Source organism: Peromyscus maniculatus, chromosome 11 (genome assembly GCF_049852395.1).
Source record: "Peromyscus maniculatus bairdii isolate BWxNUB_F1_BW_parent chromosome 11, HU_Pman_BW_mat_3.1, whole genome shotgun sequence".
Taxonomy (NCBI): Eukaryota; Metazoa; Chordata; class Mammalia; order Rodentia; family Cricetidae; genus Peromyscus; species Peromyscus maniculatus.
In genome coordinates this window covers 75,565,248-75,584,728 of record NC_134862.1, presented here as the reverse complement: position 1 = coordinate 75,584,728, position 19,481 = coordinate 75,565,248, and the positions used below count along the sequence as shown (strand labels likewise).

General features: G+C 41.1%; 1 protein-coding gene across 1 annotated transcript; it reads left to right on the top strand.

Annotated features, from left to right (window-relative positions):
- The first annotated feature begins 202 nt into the window (after positions 1-202).
- Positions 203-12,187, top strand: LOC102909717 (flavin-containing monooxygenase 5-like). Its single transcript, XM_006983242.3, has 8 exons — positions 203-498; positions 1,361-1,549; positions 2,010-2,172; positions 5,329-5,471; positions 6,743-6,942; positions 8,757-9,106; positions 10,306-10,378; positions 11,642-12,187. Exons 1-8 carry the CDS (start codon positions 364-366, stop codon positions 12,006-12,008), a joined length of 1,620 nt encoding a protein of 539 aa, XP_006983304.3. The 5' UTR covers positions 203-363; the 3' UTR covers positions 12,009-12,187.
- Positions 12,188-19,481: the final 7,294 nt, after the last annotated feature.

The window sequence follows — 19,481 nt, the reverse complement described above, 5'->3', positions numbered from 1 at the left end:
TATCGAAACTAGCTAAAAGGCAGAGAGAGAATATCCAAATTAACGAAATCAGAAATTAACAGACACCAAGGAAATCCAAAGAATAAAATGACCAAACAATCTGGTATTGGAGGAGTGTTTGTGTGGGGGTAAGTGGTTGTGTGTGTGCATAGTATGTTGATGTGTATATTTGCGTGTGTGCACACATGCATGTGTACTTGTGTGTTCCAAATCAAGACAATAGAAGCCATGGTAGAAAAAAAAATCAAATTTCTATCAGAACAAACGGCAATGTTGCTAACACTAATGGGAGAACCGACCTGGTGATGAACTTGATTTTGCTCCTCAGGCAAAACAGAAAGAACTCTTCTTTATTCAGAGACCATGGAAGTAAAACAGATTGCGGTCATAGGTGCCGGGGTCAGCGGACTGGGTGCCATTAAGAGCTGCTTGGAGGAAGGACTTGAGCCTACATGTTTTGAAAAAAGCAGTGACATTGGAGGGCTGTGGAGATACGAGGTGATTTTATAAATTATATTCTCATAAAGTATGATGATATCTGTGCATGAGAGAGAGAGGGATACTTTCTAACATGAATTAGCTCACATAGATTTTTAAATAAGGTAACTATTCTTTACAAAGTGGCATTATCTTCTATTTATATAAACTTGAAACTTCTCAAGTGCATGAAGAATCTCTGAATCCTGTTAGCTTTCTAGTCCGTGTGACAGCATACCTCAGAAAAGCAACCTAAGAGTGCAGGTTAATTTGGGCTCATGGTTTCCTATGCTTTGGTCCGTCAGGGCAGGGATGGCATGACTGAGCTGAGCAGCTCACATCAAGGCAGCCAGAAAGCAAAGAGAATGGCCGCACAGACCGGCTTTCTGCTCTTTCCCTCTTCCTTCCAACCAGGACACCAGCCTATTAAATTGTCCCACCCATATCCGTGGTAGGTTTTCCCCCTGGGTAAGCTTCTCTGGAAATGCCTTCACAGATGAAACCAGAGGCGTACTTTGCTATCTCCTAGGTTCTTCCCAAGCCAATCAAACTGACAGTCTCATTTCATCCTTTGCAGGTTTCTCACCCCAAATCCCTTTCATTTTGTTTTCATTTTATTTCTTGCGTTTCAAGAATTTATTATCTTACTTTTAGAGCGACTGAATTACTGGTGTCATTTTGGGTCTGTCACCATAAAAATTCTAAGGACTTCCTTCTAAAAGATTCTAATGCTGTTGTACAATTGAGCATTATTACAGACCCCAACAGTGATAAGAATTTTTAATAAAATATACACCCAACATCACAGCTCTCACCATCCCTAAACTCAGTGTGCATTCTTTCCTAAATTTCTGGTAGCCAAGGGTTGGTTTGTTTCCTTTAGGAGACACCAGAAAGTGGAAGGCCTGGGATATACAAATCTTTGACCTGCAATACATCCAAGGAGATGACAGGCTTCAGCGACTTTCCCATCCCTGACCATTACCCCAACTACATGCACAACACCAAAATGATGGAGTATCTCAGGATGTATGCCAGGCACTTCGGGCTGATAAAACACATCCAGTTCCAGGTAAGAAGTGAAACCCCGCCTACCACCTGCTCATTGGTTGAGGTAAAGTGTGCACTGTCAGAGCCAGCTGGGGCACAGTTTCAGTCTGCATTTCCCATCCATGTCTCTGCCACTCTCATGAATAGTGAAGACATATCTCTGTATTAAGTTTTTCCTCAGCATAAAAGCCTTGTTGCAGGGGGTATCCCTAAAATCTGGTTTCCAATTAATTTTACTAAAACTAAAATGTGAGATGGATTGGGGAGGAGTTAATGTATTATTTTCCCAACACACCACAATCCTTGAGAAGGACTACATTTATTGATTTTGTATTGAAATCCAAAGGAACCAGGAGCTCTGAGCAGAAGGAATAACTATGTTATTTATGGAAACACAAAATGTCCAGGTTAAGGAAAAAGAAACAGGAGAAGATATGGAGTGCTCTAGGATTAGCTGTTCCCGTTTGTTTCTTGTTTCCCAGACAAAGGTGTGCAGGGTGAGGAAGCGCCCTGATTTTTCATCCTCTGGCCAGTGGGACGTTGTGGTGGAGGTTGACGGAAAGCAGAAAACATATATCTTTGATGGGGTCATGGTCTGCAGTGGTCACTACACTGAGAAGTATCTGCCCTTGCAGGACTTTACAGGTATTTAATTGAATGAAGTACAAGAAAAGTCCTAATATTGCAAGAGTTGCATTGCTGTACTGTCACAGACCTGGGCAGATGTGTTTATTTGATACAGAATGGCTACAGAGGAAGGCACTCCCTTAACAGTCAGGAAAGCTCTGACAATAGACGCAACAATCAAACTGGAAACTAGAGTCCCTGCCACAAACACAAGCCTGGAGAAGGGCCTTTCTGGAAAAGAAACCGTGTGAGAAGCAGTGGGTGTGAGACTGTGAACTTAGAGAATGACTCACATTTGATGTGGCTGGCAGAGAGGAGTATGGAGAGTCTATGGAAAACCACTGAGGGAGAAGGTGGTGTCTCTGTCTGTCTGACTGACTGGTTGACTCACTGACTGACTGACTGACTGACTGACTGTGTGTGGAGAAGATACCTGATCATATTTTTATATCATTGGTATGTCAGTGGGATGGAAGACAAATTGAGAGGAGAATAAAGGCAAGGTCATCAGTAAGGAGAGGAGGGGGAGGATGATGACTACTGGAACAGGAAGACAAAACTGAAGACATTGCAGAGGCCACAGTACCGTTGAATTGTAGACAGTGCCCCCTCAAAACTGGACTTTACACCAATATTGGTTAATATTTTTGAGGTATAACTAATTTCGTTTTAAAGATGTTTTAAACTCTATTTTCAATCTTAAAAAATGAAATGAAAGAAAGAACATAAAAGTGGATAGGGAACAGGGAGGATCTGGAAGGAGTTGGGAAAACATGATCAATAGATGTTTTATGAAAACAATTTAATAAACAAATAAAAAGATTCTAATATTCAAAATTTGACCTGATTTAATAAAATAGCAAATAGCCATGTGTTATTATTGAGCACTAGAAACACAACTCACACGAGGTCTGGAGAGAGGACTCGGGTTGAGAGCATTAGTTGCTCTTCCAGAGGACCTGGGCTCAGTTCTTACCGTCCACATGACAGCAGCTCCCAACTGTCTGGAACGCCAGTTCAAGGGGACACAACACTCTTTCCTGGCCCCCACAGCAATGCGCACATGTGGTGCACAGATATACATGAAAGGCAAAACACCCATACACATAAAATAAAAACAAATAAACCATTTCCTAATTCATTTCCCTTTATTGAAAATAGAGGGTTTTTTCCTTCACATAATGTATCTGATTACGGTTTCCCCTGCCTTTACTTCTCACTGTTCCTCCCCAATGCCCCTCCCATCCGGATCCACTCCTTTTCTGTCAGAAAACAAACAGGCATCTAAAGCGTAATAAAAAAATGAAATAAAGTATGAGATAAAACAAACACTAACACATCAGAATTGGATAAAGGGAGCAAACTGGAGGAAAAGAACCCAAGAGAAGGCACAAGAAACAGAGACCCACTCATTCTCACACACAGGAACCCCATAAAAACACTAAAATGGAAGCAGAGATATATACGCAAAGGGAGGTTACCCTACAGACCATTTCTTAAATTTTTATTTAATTAACATTTTTTCCATTTATTTTAAGTATTGACCATAGTTACCCTTGCCCATTTCTTAAATTTTTAAAGAAATACGTCTGACACAAACTGAGACAAACATTCAATGTAAAATAAACATCTGATTTCAGAGACTGTACAGAAAAATGTACAAAATATCTCATCAATGCTTTTGTGTGTTGATTATATATTAATATTTTCGATAATGTTTGAATAAGAAATGTCATTGAAATTGGGGATGGAGAGACGGCTCAGCAGTTAGGACTACTTGCTGCATTTCTAGAGGACTCAGGTTTGGTTCCCAGCACCCCGTCAGGTGGCTCGTAACTGTCTGTAACTCCAGCTCCAGGGGACTCAACACAGTTTTCTAAACTCCCCAGGCAGCTGTACTCATGTGCACATATTCACATGCAGACACACAAAAACCCCTAAAAATAATAATAGAAAATATCATTTGTTCTTATTTTTATGTGACTGTTACAAAATTGTATATATGGTTTGTATTCAGTTCCTTTTAAACAACAGTTTTTGTTGTATATGGGAAGGTGCTCACTTATTTGTGAGATGCATAATCAGAGTCACAGAGAATGACCAACAGTTGCACACAGAGAAACAGAGAGCAATGAAAAGTCAATGGCCTCTTCTTGCTGCGTGAGTGATTGCTGTGGGATGGTCTGTATGTCAAATTGCTCTGATTGGTCAATAAATAAAACACTGATTGGCCAGTGGCCAGGCAGGAAGTAGGTGGAACAAGGAGAGAGGAAGGCTGAGGCAGAGAGACACTGCCAGCTGCCGCCATGACCAGCAGCATGTGAAGACGCAGGTAAGCCACCAGCCGCGTGGCAAGGTATAGATTTATGGAAATGGATTAATTTAAGCTATAAGAACAGTTAGCAAGAAGCCTGCCACAGCCATACAGTTTGTAAACAATATAAGTCTCTGTGTTTACTTGGTTGGGCCTGAGCGGTGGTGAGACTGGCGGGTGACAAAGATTTGTCCTGACTGTGGGCAAGGCAGGAAAACTCTAGCTACAAGTGATCATATTGGGCAAATTAAAATCGGACAATTTAAAAGAAACATGCAAGCCGGGCAGTGGTAGAGCATGCCTTTAATCCCAGCACTCTGGAGGCAGAGGCAGGCAGATCTGAATAAGTTTGAGGCCAGCCTGGGCTACAGAGTGATTTCCAGGAAAGGCTCCAAAGCTACACAGAAGAACTCTGTCTCAAAAAAAAGAAAAAGAAAAGAAAGGAAGAAAGAAGGAAGGAAGGAAGGAAGGAAGGAGGGAGGGAGGGAGGGAGGGAGAGAGAGAGAGAGAGAGAGAGAGAGAGAGAGAGAGAGAGAGAGAGAGAGAGAAAGAAAGAAAGAAAGAAAGAAAGAAAGAAAGAAAGAAAGAAAGAAAGAAAGAAAGAAAGAAAGAAAGAAAGAAAGAAAAAGAAAAAGAAAGAAAAACATTCATGTGCTTAGATTTTGAACTTAAGCACAGAGTTGCTGCAGGTGAATATTTCCTTCCTTGGAGAATCCTATTCTGTAACACTGGCAATAAATGGCCAAGATCAGAGAAGGGGGTTACATAACACATGAACTTAGAGTTTAGGAATGAAATCTGCCCCGTGCGTATTTGCCACTTCTGCTTGTGACTTGGGGCATGTGACTCTTCCTTCACAGGAATCACCAAGTTCCAAGGCAGCCATCTCCACAGCTGGGAGTATAAGCACCCAGACAATTTTGTGGGGAAGAGAGTGGTCGTGATCGGCATCGGGAATTCTGGAGCAGATGTGGCAGGCGAGATCAGCCGTGTTGCTGAACAGGTTTGGTGTCCTACCCTGATTCTGCTCGTGGGGATAACCTTGATACCTGCAGAGAGCGTGAGTCCAGGCTTTCTCTCTGGCTCTAGCAGCAGTGCTCCTATTTTGGCTGAAAGCTGAGAAAGGCGATTATGCGTTATTTTCTTCTGGATATATATATAAAGGAAATAATAGAAAGATACCTAAATACTGATATTCTTTTACGTAATGAATGAGCTGTGAAAGATAGTGAACTAGAGTCAATTACTGGAATTATCAGCTTGTGGCTACACTGGGGAGATAAATATTTAAAAACTGAAATTAAATCTACAGAAAAATCCCAAGTGCTCATAGTGGACATGATTTTATAGAGAACAATATGCATGGACATGAATGGAGGTACTCTGCTGATTTATGAACGAATAGCTAAGCACAGAGCAGCAGGTCCATGGGATCTCACTAATTAAGAATATAAAGAGTAAGAAAAAACAAGCAGCCCTCTCGGCTACAAATGCTGCTGACTTCTAGAGAGCATGGAAGGTCACTCTCTGTCATTCACAGTTAGTCTTTGATATTAATTCAAGATAGCTCAGGAACACATGAGTTTTCAAACACCGGATGCTTTCTGCCCACATAGTATATAACCAGCCATTCTGTGGTCTACTGACTCACACCAGGCTTTGTGTATATAAAACATGAATCATAAATCTCTGTGATTATGACCTTGCAAGACAGTGGTTATGTCTTCATTAAAAAGCTGCATCCTGCTTCAAAATCTCAGTTAAATGACTCCAACTAGGGAGCAGAGCTAGTTCTCATAGGTATATCCTGGGCTTTGTGACGGTATACTATTTGTATGGGATTGTCCATCTGTAAATATGAGGACATTTGCAGAGTGAATTTTCCCCGTTCACTTTGGTTGTTACTACGTACTTTGTGTTCAGCTATTTTTCCATCACCGTGGACTATAGAATGATGTGGCTTTCCGGGAATGTGTGGGTGAACTTATAACTCCCAATGTAGTCAGTTATTTGGGATCAAGGCTTCACATTCTGGAGCCTAACACATTTCAGACATCTGGCACAGGTAGGGGAAGAAAGACCCATGACAAACAGTAAGTGAACTGAAAAGCTGCTAAGTTACTAGACATGTTCACAGCGTAAGAGGAGAGAAGCAGGCAGGCGATGTGAGCAGTTAATCCTACCTCCTTGGCAATTAAAAGGTGAAACTATCAGAATTTTAGGCCAATATGATTAGAAACAAAAGGTTTACCGGGTGACCACTCCTCTACACAGGTTTTCCTCAGCACAAGAAGAGGGGCATGGATATGGAACCGAGTTTGGGATAATGGGAATCCCTTGGACACCACACTCTTCACCCGTTATAACAGAACCATCCAAAGGTTCTATCCCACATTCTTGATCAACAGATGGGCAGAGAATAAATTAAATGCAAGGTTTAATCATGCCAATTATGGACTGCAGGCAAAACACAGGTAAGATCTAGACCGAATTTAAGACAAACAAATATTTTTAAGCTGCTATGCCAGAGCTGAAGAGATGGCTCAGCAGTTAGTAGCACTTACTGCTCTTGCGGAGGACCAGAGTTCTGTTCCAAGCACCCATATCTAGAGGCTCACGACTGCCTGTAACTCCAGGTCCTAGGGATCTGACGCCCTCTAGTGGCCTCCAAGGACACTGCACACACACACACACACACACACACACACACACACACACACACACACACACACACACACACCACATACAATTTAAAACAAATGATTTAAAACAAAAACAAAAACGCAATGCCAGTCAGTGATGCTATAAGGTAGATGTGTGAAATAAAAACTAAAGGGTGACATTCTGAGTCTTAATAGAATTTATCTTAACTGGAAATACCAAAGTTGTTTCCTGCCAACTAGGTGTTCTGGCCATTCTGCTGAGCTATAAAAGAATGCATGTGGGATACACGTTGGTGAAGCAGTCTTACATTCAACCACCAGTCTTATTCACCCTGTCTCACTGTGCCCCTTTATACCTCACTTACCTCTTCCACTATCACCTGTCAAGTGCTTTCTATTCATCTTCCGGATTTGCATGGATGGTTCCATAGTAACCTTCAAGCCTGCTGTCAGCTAGGACAGTTTCATCATCCATAGTTCTGACCACCCCACACTCATGCAGTGCAGACATATCTGAATCTGGCTGTTCTGATCTGTTCTTCCATCATCCCATCAGCCACTTATACCATCCACACTCACCACCACATGAAACCCTACTTCCCAGAGCTATTGTGGTTTCAGATGACATCTGTGGGTTGATTCTCCCTCTTCCTCCTCACAACCATTCCACCCAATCCAGTTTTCTCAATCTATCTAGTTTTCTCATCCCTCTCATGCTTCACTGATTCTTCCAATTCCATAGATATTCTCCTTCTATTTCATTTCTCGGTGCTTTGCCAGAAACTGACACTTATAATTTGGTGTCATCATATGGTCTCTCTTGGTCCTCTTTCCTCCCCACATGACATCGATTTCTGTGTTTGAAAAGGCTAAGTAAACCAGGCATAGTGGATCATGCTTATGATCTCAGCACTCCAGAAGCTGTGGCAAAACTAAGTACAAATGCAGCCTACACTACACAATGCATTCCAGGCCAGCCTGAGCTACAGAGTAAGAACCTGCCTAGTTTTATGATATTGGGTGTGTAAGCCTGGTAAAAGAGGAGAGAAGACAAATGTGCCAACTATGAAGCATGCCTGGGAATGGGGCTTTGTGCAAGAAATTTGTAACTCGACTTTATACTCACGACATCAGTGTGTCACTAAGTGCAGCTATTTCCCAGTGAAGATTTAATATTAACGTCATGCAGTTACACCTCTTAGGACCCTTAAAAGAGACTGGTCACCAATTTACGTCGATTTTTACATGATCCCAAACACAAATGCCTAAGTCAATATTGAAGAACTTTGCTTCTAGTAAAAATCCCATGTTACCATGATGTGACTAGTGAGGTCTGGTTTGATTGTTATGTCATTATTACTGTCTTACAGATTTGGAAGTTGAGAATAAACTGTTTCATGACCTGCCCAGAAAGTCACAGTGAGAAAAAGTAGAATAAGTATAAAGCCCATTCTGACTCCAAAACCTAGTTCTTCACCAGTAAACACTATCAGGTGTCCAGAGAGGGTAGCAAACAATATTGAAATTATTGAAATACTGCTGTGGTTTTTTAGTTGCTAACAACCTCAGCTTCTTTATGAGGATATTCAATCTCATTCCATATTATTATACTCCTTAATATGCAGATTTCTCAGCCATCAGTCTATCTTCAGTGACGACCTGCCAAATCGCATCATTACTGGGAAAGTGCAGGTGAAGGCAAACGTGAAAGAATTCACCTCGACGTCCGCCATCTTTGAGGATGGCACTGAGGAGGCTGTAGATGTGGTCGTCTTTGCCACAGGCTACACCTTCTCTTTCCCTTTCTTGGATGACAACTCTGAGATCCTGGACAGCAAACACACAATGTTTAAGTTCATCTTCCCTCCCAAGTTGGAGAAGCCAACCCTAGCTTTCATTGGCATCCTCCAGCCAGTGGGGGCCACCATTCCCACCTCAGAGCTCCAAAGCCGATGGGTTGCACGTGTGTTTGCAGGTATGAGAGTCTCCACAGGAGCACCTGTGCCCCTGACCGCACACTCAGATGCTAAGGGTACCTAGTTTTCTCTTCTGTCTATTTCCTATTCTGCCAAGGCCAGAGGTTGTAGCTCAGTGGTAGAGCACTGGCCTGGGTTCCCCCACGATTCTAGTTCTGGTTGAATCTTAACATTGAAAAATGAGATCCCTCAGCTGACTTGGGGACTCTATTGTTAGAGTGGCTGATAGCCCTGATCTATTGGAAAAGGGGAGCTGGGGGCGGGGTTACAATCTATCTTTCATATCTGTCCCTTTAATTTAAGGAACACCCTAGTTGTCCATCCTGTGAGCAATCTAACTTTCACAGGGGAAACTTACTCTTAGTGGCAAATGACTTGGTGGCTTTTTTTTATTTTAATTTTGTTTTCTTTTATTATATGTACGTATTTGTGCCTGAGTGTATGTATGTGTACCAGGTGCATGCGGGTGCTCCTAGAACCCAGAGGAGTGTTTTTAGAAACCCTGAAACTGGAATTATATAGATAGCTGCAAGTGGCCTAATGTGGATGCTAGCAACTGAACCTGTATCTTCTGGAAGAGAAGCAAGTGTTCTTAACTGCTGAGCCATCTCTCTGCCTCCTCTTATGGCTTTTACTTGCATACCATCAGTTATGCCTGCCCCCCCCCATCACTATGGTACTATGAGCCCAACTTTATTTTATCTCTGCAGTTCTGCCATAAGGAAACCTACTACTTTGTAAGTTAATTAAAAACTTTTTAAAAGGAATGAAAAGGTTTCAGGTAACAGATATGTTAATTATTCCAAGCTCGTTATTACCCCATATATACATGAATTAAAGCCTCACATCGTATTTTATAAATATATGCAAATATTATGTATTGATCGAAAAGCCATATTAACATGAATGTTTAATATTCATGAGTTTTAAGCATAGATTTAAACTGAAAAAAAAAAACTCAAAAACCTATTTTTCTTGTGAGACAAAACTGACTCCCCTTGCTGATAATCTAAAGCTGATTTGAAGAGAGAATGGCCTTCTGGGGAGTTTTCTATGCGTGGCTTTGACTGTGTGTTCCGTGGAGATTCGATGGCTGTAACCATTCTACTTCAGAGCCAGCCTTTTTTTTTTTTTTTTTTTTTTGCTTCTCTTACCCAGCCCTCCTGACAGTCCTCCAAAGCCTGTCTTGTTTTCTCAGGACTGAAAAAGTTGCCCTCACAGAGTGACATGCTGGCAGCCATCAACAGAAGGAAACAGAAAATGGAGAAGGAGTAAGGAGCTTGGTTGGGGGAGTTTGGTTGGTGTTGTTGTCAAAGTCAATGACACCCGTCCAGAGGGAACTCCTTGTTTTTCTGTTCACATGCTTTGTGCCTCACTGTGATCTGATATGATTGCTTCTGTTCAATGGCACAAAGGGTGAGTGTGTAAACACGCCCCGCAAATGGAGCACGAGTCCCTACACTAAGGGAACCGCCCCAGAATGCTCTAGTCTACGCAGCCAGCAGTCTCCAAACAAACCACAAAAGAAAAAAAACCCACAGGAGGCAGTCAATCACTCCTTGTAAGAAGAATACTTAATAAATAGCTAAATTCAGAATCCAGGAGACAAACAAACATTTTAATGCAGTAGCTGGTAGCTAGATACGCAGTTATTTTGATTGGTTTATCAGCTACTCTGGGCATTTTCCTCAAGAGCATCCCTAGGGAAACCAGAGACATGATAAAATATTCTTATCACAACTTCATAACTTTAAGAAACGTGATTATTTTACTATCTGGCTTTCTTTTTCAAGAAACTACCTTTATTATACACCAATTCTCCTTTTCTGGATTTCATGGATTCAATTTTTGCCTTAATTAATGGGTTATTGCTGTTCTCTTATGCCTTGGTTTGTGTTCCCAACTAACTTTTTCATTTAGTTAGATGCTCATTCACATTTTATGATATTTTTAAAATACTCATTAGTGTCTTTTAAACATTTTGAAAACTTTTGGTAGTTCATAAGTTGTCTATAATATTGGTTTTGTTTCGCTTTTACTCAAGAAAAATTTAGCCAAGGGCTTCTAAATTTCCAAGGTTGTGGACCAAGTTGCTCTTGCCTAAGAGTATTCTAGACCATAATTTGTATCCAGAAATTGATATATAACAAGATATTTTATGTAGCTAGGAACCATGAAATAGTACAGTTTATCACAGTGTTCTACTCAACTCATGATTCTTGCCTATCACTTTTATATAATGGAACTGGACTCTCTGTCTGGAAAAAACACACATATCTCTCCAAGAATTAATCTAATCATTCATTTAACAATTTCTATGTTTATGTCACTTTACTGGTTCCTTTGGGAAGCTTAAAGATGTCAGTAAAATATGACTTATCCTTAAAACCTGTGGTAAATCATGTGTACAAAATGAAGGTAGATGATTTGTGAACAGAAGAAAATAAACATGCAACAAAGCAGAAACCAAGTCCACTGGAAACTCAGGGGTGAGATCTAACACAGGCGTCCGAGTATTTTTCTTCTTGTTCCAGGTTTGTGAAAAGCCCCAGAGGCATACATCGAGTGCAGTACATCGACTACATGGATGAAATCGCTTCAGAGTTAGGTGTCAAACCCAGCCTGCTCTCTCTCTTCCTCTGGGACATAAAGCTGGCCAAGGAGATTTTCTGGGGACCCTGCACCCCATACCAGTACCGTCTACAGGGGCCAGGGAAATGGGCGGGGGCTCGGGCAGCCATCCTCACTCAGAGAGAACGGATCCTCAAACCCCTGAGAACCCGTGTGCTCAAACACCCTGAGGCATCGCCCTCTAGTCTGTTTTGGCTCAGATGTATCTGTGTTGTCGTCATCTTTCTCTTTGTTCCCGTGTTAGTCATCGTGCAAGTGATATATTCCTAAAGTCACACTGACAGAGAGAGGCAAGCACTAGAGAGAACCAGTCATTATTATTAGACATGCATGCTTCAGCGCCAAGTGAGAATAAGGGAAGAGATGTTCATTAGACTGACTAGGAAACGTTCAGAGATTTAAATGAAAACAGCTACTCTGTTATGATTCTCCCAAGAGCTTTATATGGAAGGAGTTTGAAAACAGCTTATTATTATTATCTTTATTATGTATATCATAGCTTGTTTCTACTTTATTCCAGAGGTGAAAGGACATGCCTTATAAGTTTACCCAAAACATGATGGTATGGAACATAATAAGTGGGGTTCAATAAATAAACAATGGTACAGGGAAGATTAAGCCAGGCACAATGCTCAGAAGTACATTATATGGCCTCAGTATATCTCCCCCAGATGAGGAAAATGTGCCTTTGCAGTAGAAAATCTGAGAGGTATCGCTTTCACTGATCAAACAATGCTGAAAACTCAGGTCTATCGCTTTTCACATCGTCATTATACAGTAAGAAGTCCAACACTGCGTGGTCTTACAAAAAGTGCTTAACTTGAATGTGATCATGAAAAAAAATCAGAGAAATGAAGATAGTAAAACATTCTCAAGATATCTCACGGACAGTCTAGCAGGAAGTCAGTGTTATCAAATAAAAATATCAGTAAATCTTTCTATCATAGTGGAAATTAAGAAGGCATAGACCAATATTTTAGGACAACCGGACAAATCTTGATGTGCACTGTTTTGTGTGATCTTACTGAATTCATGATAATATCAATGGGTGCTAAGATTATAAATAAAGACCCTCATAAGCAGAAGATGCCATGTGCTGAATGAGTTGGCTAAAATGGTTGATTAATTTTTAAAAAGTCTTTGTGAGGGCGTGGAAGGAAAGTAAAATTTTAAATATATGGTGATTCTAGGGCAAAGGTGATAAAAATATTCATTGTACTATCTATCCCTTAAGCTCTTTTGTAAGTTGGAGAATTTCAAAATAAAAGACATTTCAAAATAAAAGGCATACCCGTGTGATGATTTATATGTGTGCCACAGGGAGACCACAAATTCAGCATTTGTTTTTATTAGCCTAACCACAAAAAGGAAACCTAGACAAAAAAAGTGATGAGGTTCATGAGACGTTATGTTTAATAAAAATGTCTTGAAGACATGTGTAGCCTAAGGACAACACACATTCATTGTGACCTGATTTCCCATCTCATAGTGAACTTAATTATGATCAGTGTTTTGGGGATAGTGGGCTAATATAAAACACACCTTTCAAAATATTTTTACAACCAACATATATTTTAATGAATATAGGGAGCATAATCTCAGAAAATCTCTGGGAAAAAGTTACTTATAATTCAATGGTTGCTGTTTTAATTGTATGTCTATCTCAATATATAATAGAGTGGGGCTCCAGCCCTTTTGAGGAATTATGAACAAGAATGAGCAGCTTCTATAAGGGAGGTCACCTTTTACCAAAGATCTGGGCCTCAAAAAGACACACTTTGGGGATCCCGACAGTTTTCGGTAAACCACGTTAAGTCCACTGCACACAGACAAACGTTTGCCTGAAACCCCGGAGCTGTACAGGCTTTAGCAAAGCCAGAAGAGTTTAAAGGGAAAAACAATTCGGGCAAGCTTCCCACATCCTCATTCATCTCTGAACTTCCTGCTGAGTATTTTAACTCTGACATACACCCCCAACATGATGTAATTTATTGTGAAAATCGCAATTTACAAAAGTGAAAAGAAACGCCCATCAAAATCTTTAAGTTTATACATGGTTTAGAACAGAAAAACTTGCCCATTTTTCCCCTAGTAACAACCAACTAACAGGATCATTTGTCTAGTTAGTTCCCCTCAGAGCCCAAAACTAAAAATATATTGCCTTAAAAATAAAAGATATGGGGAGTAGGAGAGGATAAAAATATTCATTATTCTAGGTTAAAATTCCAGCGTTACATTATGGAAAGGCCACAGAACGGTCACTGCTTTTCTCCCATTCAGAGTGTTGACTTAGATATCCAAAGGACCAATGGTTTGAAACTTAGCAAGGCTTTTTCCCCCCTTCTTAGGTAAAATCCACTACCAAAAAATCCACCTCCATAGCTCTAAGTAGTGAAAACTATTTCAGAGTTAACTGACTACATGCATAACAGACAGACTATTTCAGTGTTCTCCTCTTCTATGTGGAGGCCCATGCTAACCCCAAAGTCACCTCCACTGTCCCAACCCAGTGACTGTGAAGTCCAAGGGACCCATTCTTTTTTCATCAAGCAAAAGTCTCCTCATGTATCTGAGATCTCTCCCTTTCTGTCTATGAGATCTCACAGGTGTGAAACAGCCACTGTGGATAAATTTCAAACCTAAACTCCCTTGAGGGTCACCCGAAGATCAACTCGGGCACTATGAGGAAGCCAAAACCAGCTGCATGTGGAAGCTACAGTCTTGTGTCAGAATAACCAGCAATCCAAGTCATATTTTCAATTCCATGCACTTTTTTCCTATGTATTCATCCCAATTTGTCTCTGGGTTCAGGAGAGATATAATGACTCACGTAACTGTGGTCCAAACACAAACAAAAAGGGGGAAAAAGGACTCATTTAGGAGATGGGGGAACGAAAGGATGGGTACATAATGAGAGATGACAAGCATGAAATCTGGGCGCCTTCTGCAATGCCGAACGAGGGAGGCTGGAGATGTATGTATAGAGCAGAGGGTCCTAGGTGAGGAGATATGCAATCAGCAAGTAAGATCCTGCTACTTCACCTGACCCTGCACACCTCTGTCCCTCACCACAGAGAAGCAGTGGAAACTTGCCTGATACATGACAAGTTAGCAGATCATAAGGCAGACGTATCAGACTAACTTCTCTAGGAACTTCAATGGGTGTAGAAAGAAGGTCAAGTTTATTAGACAGTGTAACACTCTGTCTAGTAATACTGTCTATTAGTGTGTAATACTCCACTCCCCCAGTGACTTATAAGTGAGATTAATTCATTCTTCCTAAACACTTCAAATATTAAGGCCAGCCGTCCATGAAATTCTTGATTTCCTCTTTGCTTGGAGGTTTTCCTAAGGAATACGTAATTTATTCCTAGCAGTGTGTGTGTGTGTGTGTGTGTGTGTGTGTGTGTGTGTGTGTCTGTGTCTGTGTGTGTGTGTGTGTGTGTGTGTGTGCATCTATTCTAAATGGGATCCTTTCTGATTTCTTTTATATGTAGCTCGTTCCTTGCCCTGTTCCCTGAGTCCTTTTATTTTCATGCTCCTATTCTAGCTAAATCCTCTCTTGATTTTTAATCCACTTTTCCAGTAAAAGTTTCTGCACTTTTTCATTAACTCCCATTAATTTCAATTTACAAGAACATCCAGTGGGTTTTCAAATGACTACTTTAACCAACACCACAGGTATAAAATTCAATAAATTATGGCTTATGAAATAGGCCTGATATTGCTTCAGAATAACAAAATGTAATTGTTGGTGGCCTTGATGTAGTTATTCTCATGAAAGAAAACTCAGAAAACTTACTAACTTATGCCTAAGACCATTTCCATATCAAGTGCACATTCCTATGTATTATATTAATGTAAGCTTATCAAGTATATGTCAGTTTATTAATATTTATCAGAAATAATACATCTGCATATTTTTCCAGAAATTCACTTAATGCTAAATACCTTTCATCCACTCTATTCAGAAAATATGAATTTTTCTGAACATTTTAAGACTCCAAAATTACAACAGCTGACTCAGTCAGGATTTATTCTTTTCTATAATAAAATTAGTGAGTCTCATAGTTTTAAAAATAACTCCTTATCAAAATGTATGCTCTTGCCGGGTGGTGATGGCTCACGCCTTTAATCCCAGTACTCGGAAGGCAGAGCCAGGCGGATCTCTGTGAGTTTGAGGCCAGCCTGGACTACCAAGTGAGTCCCAGGAAAGGTGCAAAGCTACACAGAGAAACCCTGTCTCAAAAAAAAAAAAAAAAAGTGCTCTTAAGCTTCAGACTATTTGTATATGTCTTTGCTATAACTTTGTTAGAAGGGAAGAAATGAATAATATGTCACGGTATGCTACGTTGAGTATCAGTGTGAGGCAGTGTGGATGGCCACATGATGTCAGCTGACAAGTTTTCTCATGAGTCAATGAATACATCGACTCAAGCAGAGTCAGAATCCACCTCTTAAGGTCCTAAGAGACTTGTAGAGGTTGACATATGTCTCGTCCACATCTGTCTGCGGTATGTGCTAACGATCCAGGTGACCTGGGGTGCTCACTGAACAAGAGGAGCGTGGGTCAGCGTCTAAAAGCTTTTGCTTTGGAGTCAGACGGCTCTGAGTTCTCCAGGCTCTGTAAGTTTAGACGAGCAGATTTCTGTTCTCATTAATGTTCATCTCGTCATCTGTAAAATGGGAATCATGATTTAGGATTTCAAATAAGTCCAGGAGCTGTGGGAGGTTAAAATAGCATTTGTGAAATCATTCACACTTGAGAACTGGCCTGGTCACCAGATGTCAGTTTTACTTCCCACACTCCCCTATACGCGGCCCTTTTGTGATCCTGATGTGATAATCTCTGGTGTGGAACCTAGAGGATGCCACATTCAAAGCACTTGGCAAGGTCATTTCTGTGGTGATATTTTATTTGTGATGAAATGTGATATTTTATTCGTATGTTAATAAATAAAGTTTGCCTGGAGATCAGAGGTCATAGCGAGCCATAAACAGAAGTCAGGCAGTGGTAGCACATGCCCTTAATCTGATCACATGGCAGGCAGAGTCTCTGTGTGTTCAAGGACACAGCCAAGTGTGGTGACACGAGCCTTTAATCCCAGTACCAACCATAGAGACCTGGAGGTCTGTACAGACAGACAGTGACAAGGAAGTGATGTGGCTGGGCTCAGAGCCAGTGAGAAGGCAGAACAGGAAGGCAATAAAAGCGCAGGTTAGACAGGAAAAAGCTCTCTCTTGGGAAGCTACGATGTGGTGGTAAGCTAAAGTTAGTCAGTGACTCTTCGCTATTTCTCTGATCTCTTCGGCTGTTACCCCTGTATTTGGCTCTGTGTTTCTTATTTAATATGATGTTTAGAAATCTGTCTACACATTTTCATTTCCTGTTATTTCAGGTGCACTGAGATGTTTGTGCCGTTTCTTCTTCAAACATGATGTTCTCTGCCTGCTGCTGTGACGTGCTTGTGTATTCATTAAGAAAACCACCAACACTAGGCGGTGGCGGCACACGCCTTTAATGCTAGCACTTGGGAGGCAGAGCCAGGTGGATCTCTGTGAGTTCGAGCCCAGCCTGGGGTACAGAGTGAGTTCTAGGAAAGGCACAAAGCTACACAGAGAAACCCTGTCTTGAAAAACCAAAAATAAAAAGGAAAAAAAATAAAAAGAAAACCACCAATACAGAAATGTTCTGTTCTCCAAAGACCCCCCCTTTTATTGACTCAGTTTCTCCTATGCCTCTCTCCATTGGCAGTAGCAGTCTCTGGTGGACAGAAGCTTAGAGGGTGGATGGTTTACTCAGTTTCCTGCTAACGGCCCAGTTTCTGGCTATCCTCCTGTCCTTCAGGTCTCTTTAACACACTGCTTCTGCCTCTGTCACTAGTTCCTTGATGAGCTGAACCTCAGTGAGAAGCCTCAATGCCAACATGTCTTTCTGTTTTCCCAAGCTGCAGAGTTATGCGGACTCTCTACCATCCCCATGCCAGCCGATGCCCCACCTTCACACACCCCAGGGACCAGTTTCAAGGTCACTGTTGACATCTCAGTATAGAAAAAGGAAAGTGCAGTCTCAAAGACACAAGGTCAGGGCTGGCGGAGCATCCAGGCCTCTGGGCCAGAGCATTAAATAAGGAGAATGAATAAGTTCTGACTAAGAGCTGGACTTCAATTCTGGCATCAAATTCCAAGTGGCAATGGGCAAGTTATTAATTTCTCATCCCTAATAATATAATTCATTTAAATTAAATTCATATTATTCATTTTGATGTCTTTATTCATCCAAAAAGTTAATATTTTAATATTTAAATGTTATAGCAAAAACAAATGCAGTATGTGGCATATCTTGAAATGTTTTTGGCTATTCTATTTCATACTTCATTGAACAAAGTTTTAATAACACCATCCTTAACTCTTTCTTTACACTGAATATCCAAAAATCCAGACCATAAGAGGAGCCCAGAAATATATTGCTATAGCCCCGAGGCTCCAATGTAAGACCACAGTTCAAACCCTCGTCTCACCCCATACTGCTAACACTGGACAAGCTGACTCGCCTGAGCAAGGCTCTGTGATCTTGTGCAAGGCAGAGTTCACCAAAGGATCACAAGTAACAGAATATACATGATTATAAAAGGAGTCCATTAGAGAGCCTGTTGCAATTAGAGGCTGACTAGTCCCACAAGTGCCATCCGTAGGCGGCATAAATAAGGAAATCCACCAATGTCCAGTCAAAGAAGCTGGCAGCCTTGGAACATTAAAGATGCCCTGAGTTGAGGCTGAAGGCCTGAATCTGCCCTGGAGAGCCACCAGGGAAAAGGCTGAAGAACCTGGAATCTGATGTCTATGGGTGACTGCAGTACCTACATGAGACATCTTCACTCTTCTACTGTCCCGTTCAGTCTAGGCTCCCAGCCTGCTCGACTGTGACTCAGAGCAGCTATCCCCAATCTCAGTTCACTGACATGCTACCACTGTTCCCTGGAGGGATTCCCACAGATACCCCAAAGTATACCTGCTTTACCAATCCTCAGTCAACCACCACCCCAATCCAGTTAGGGTGACAACCAAAATCATCTTTCACAGCTCTCATCTGTGATGAGTGAATCGTAACATTCTTTACCCTACAGAATACTGTAACAAATAAATAAATACAGCATGAGTGAGGCCTCTCAGTCCTGAGCCTCATAAATGTTAAATGACGTGATGGCTACAATTCTTGGCTGCATCCCAGTCGCCTGAGGAAGTTGGAAATACAAATTAGGTCATGATCTTTGACAAGGCAGCATGAACAGAGCTAGAAAACACCTTAATTGGCAGAATCACCCATGTCCTCCCCCCCCCAAAAAAAAAATGAAACTCAAGTAACTTGCCTGCTTGTTTACCCAAACCACGCAAGAAATTCCAATGACAGGACTATTAAATGCATTACCCTCTCCATGTGCTATTTTGTTAGGGACATCATACATGGTGTCATCTGAATGCAAGTACCTCCTAGTACTTGGTGTCATTCTTTTGCACAGTAATTGTGTCCTGAAAGTTAAAAGCAGAAGTAACCCCAGGGAGTTTTATTAGAAAGGAGGACGAAGCAACGGTGGCAACCTGGAACTGGGAGGGGTATTCTATATGCACGTCTGTTGGAAGACCCACCCATAAATAACGGGCAGGTAATGAAGTTGCTGAGAATTAAATAGATCCTTCAAGATGTTTACAGTAAATAGGTACATAGAAAGACCTGAGTTTCCT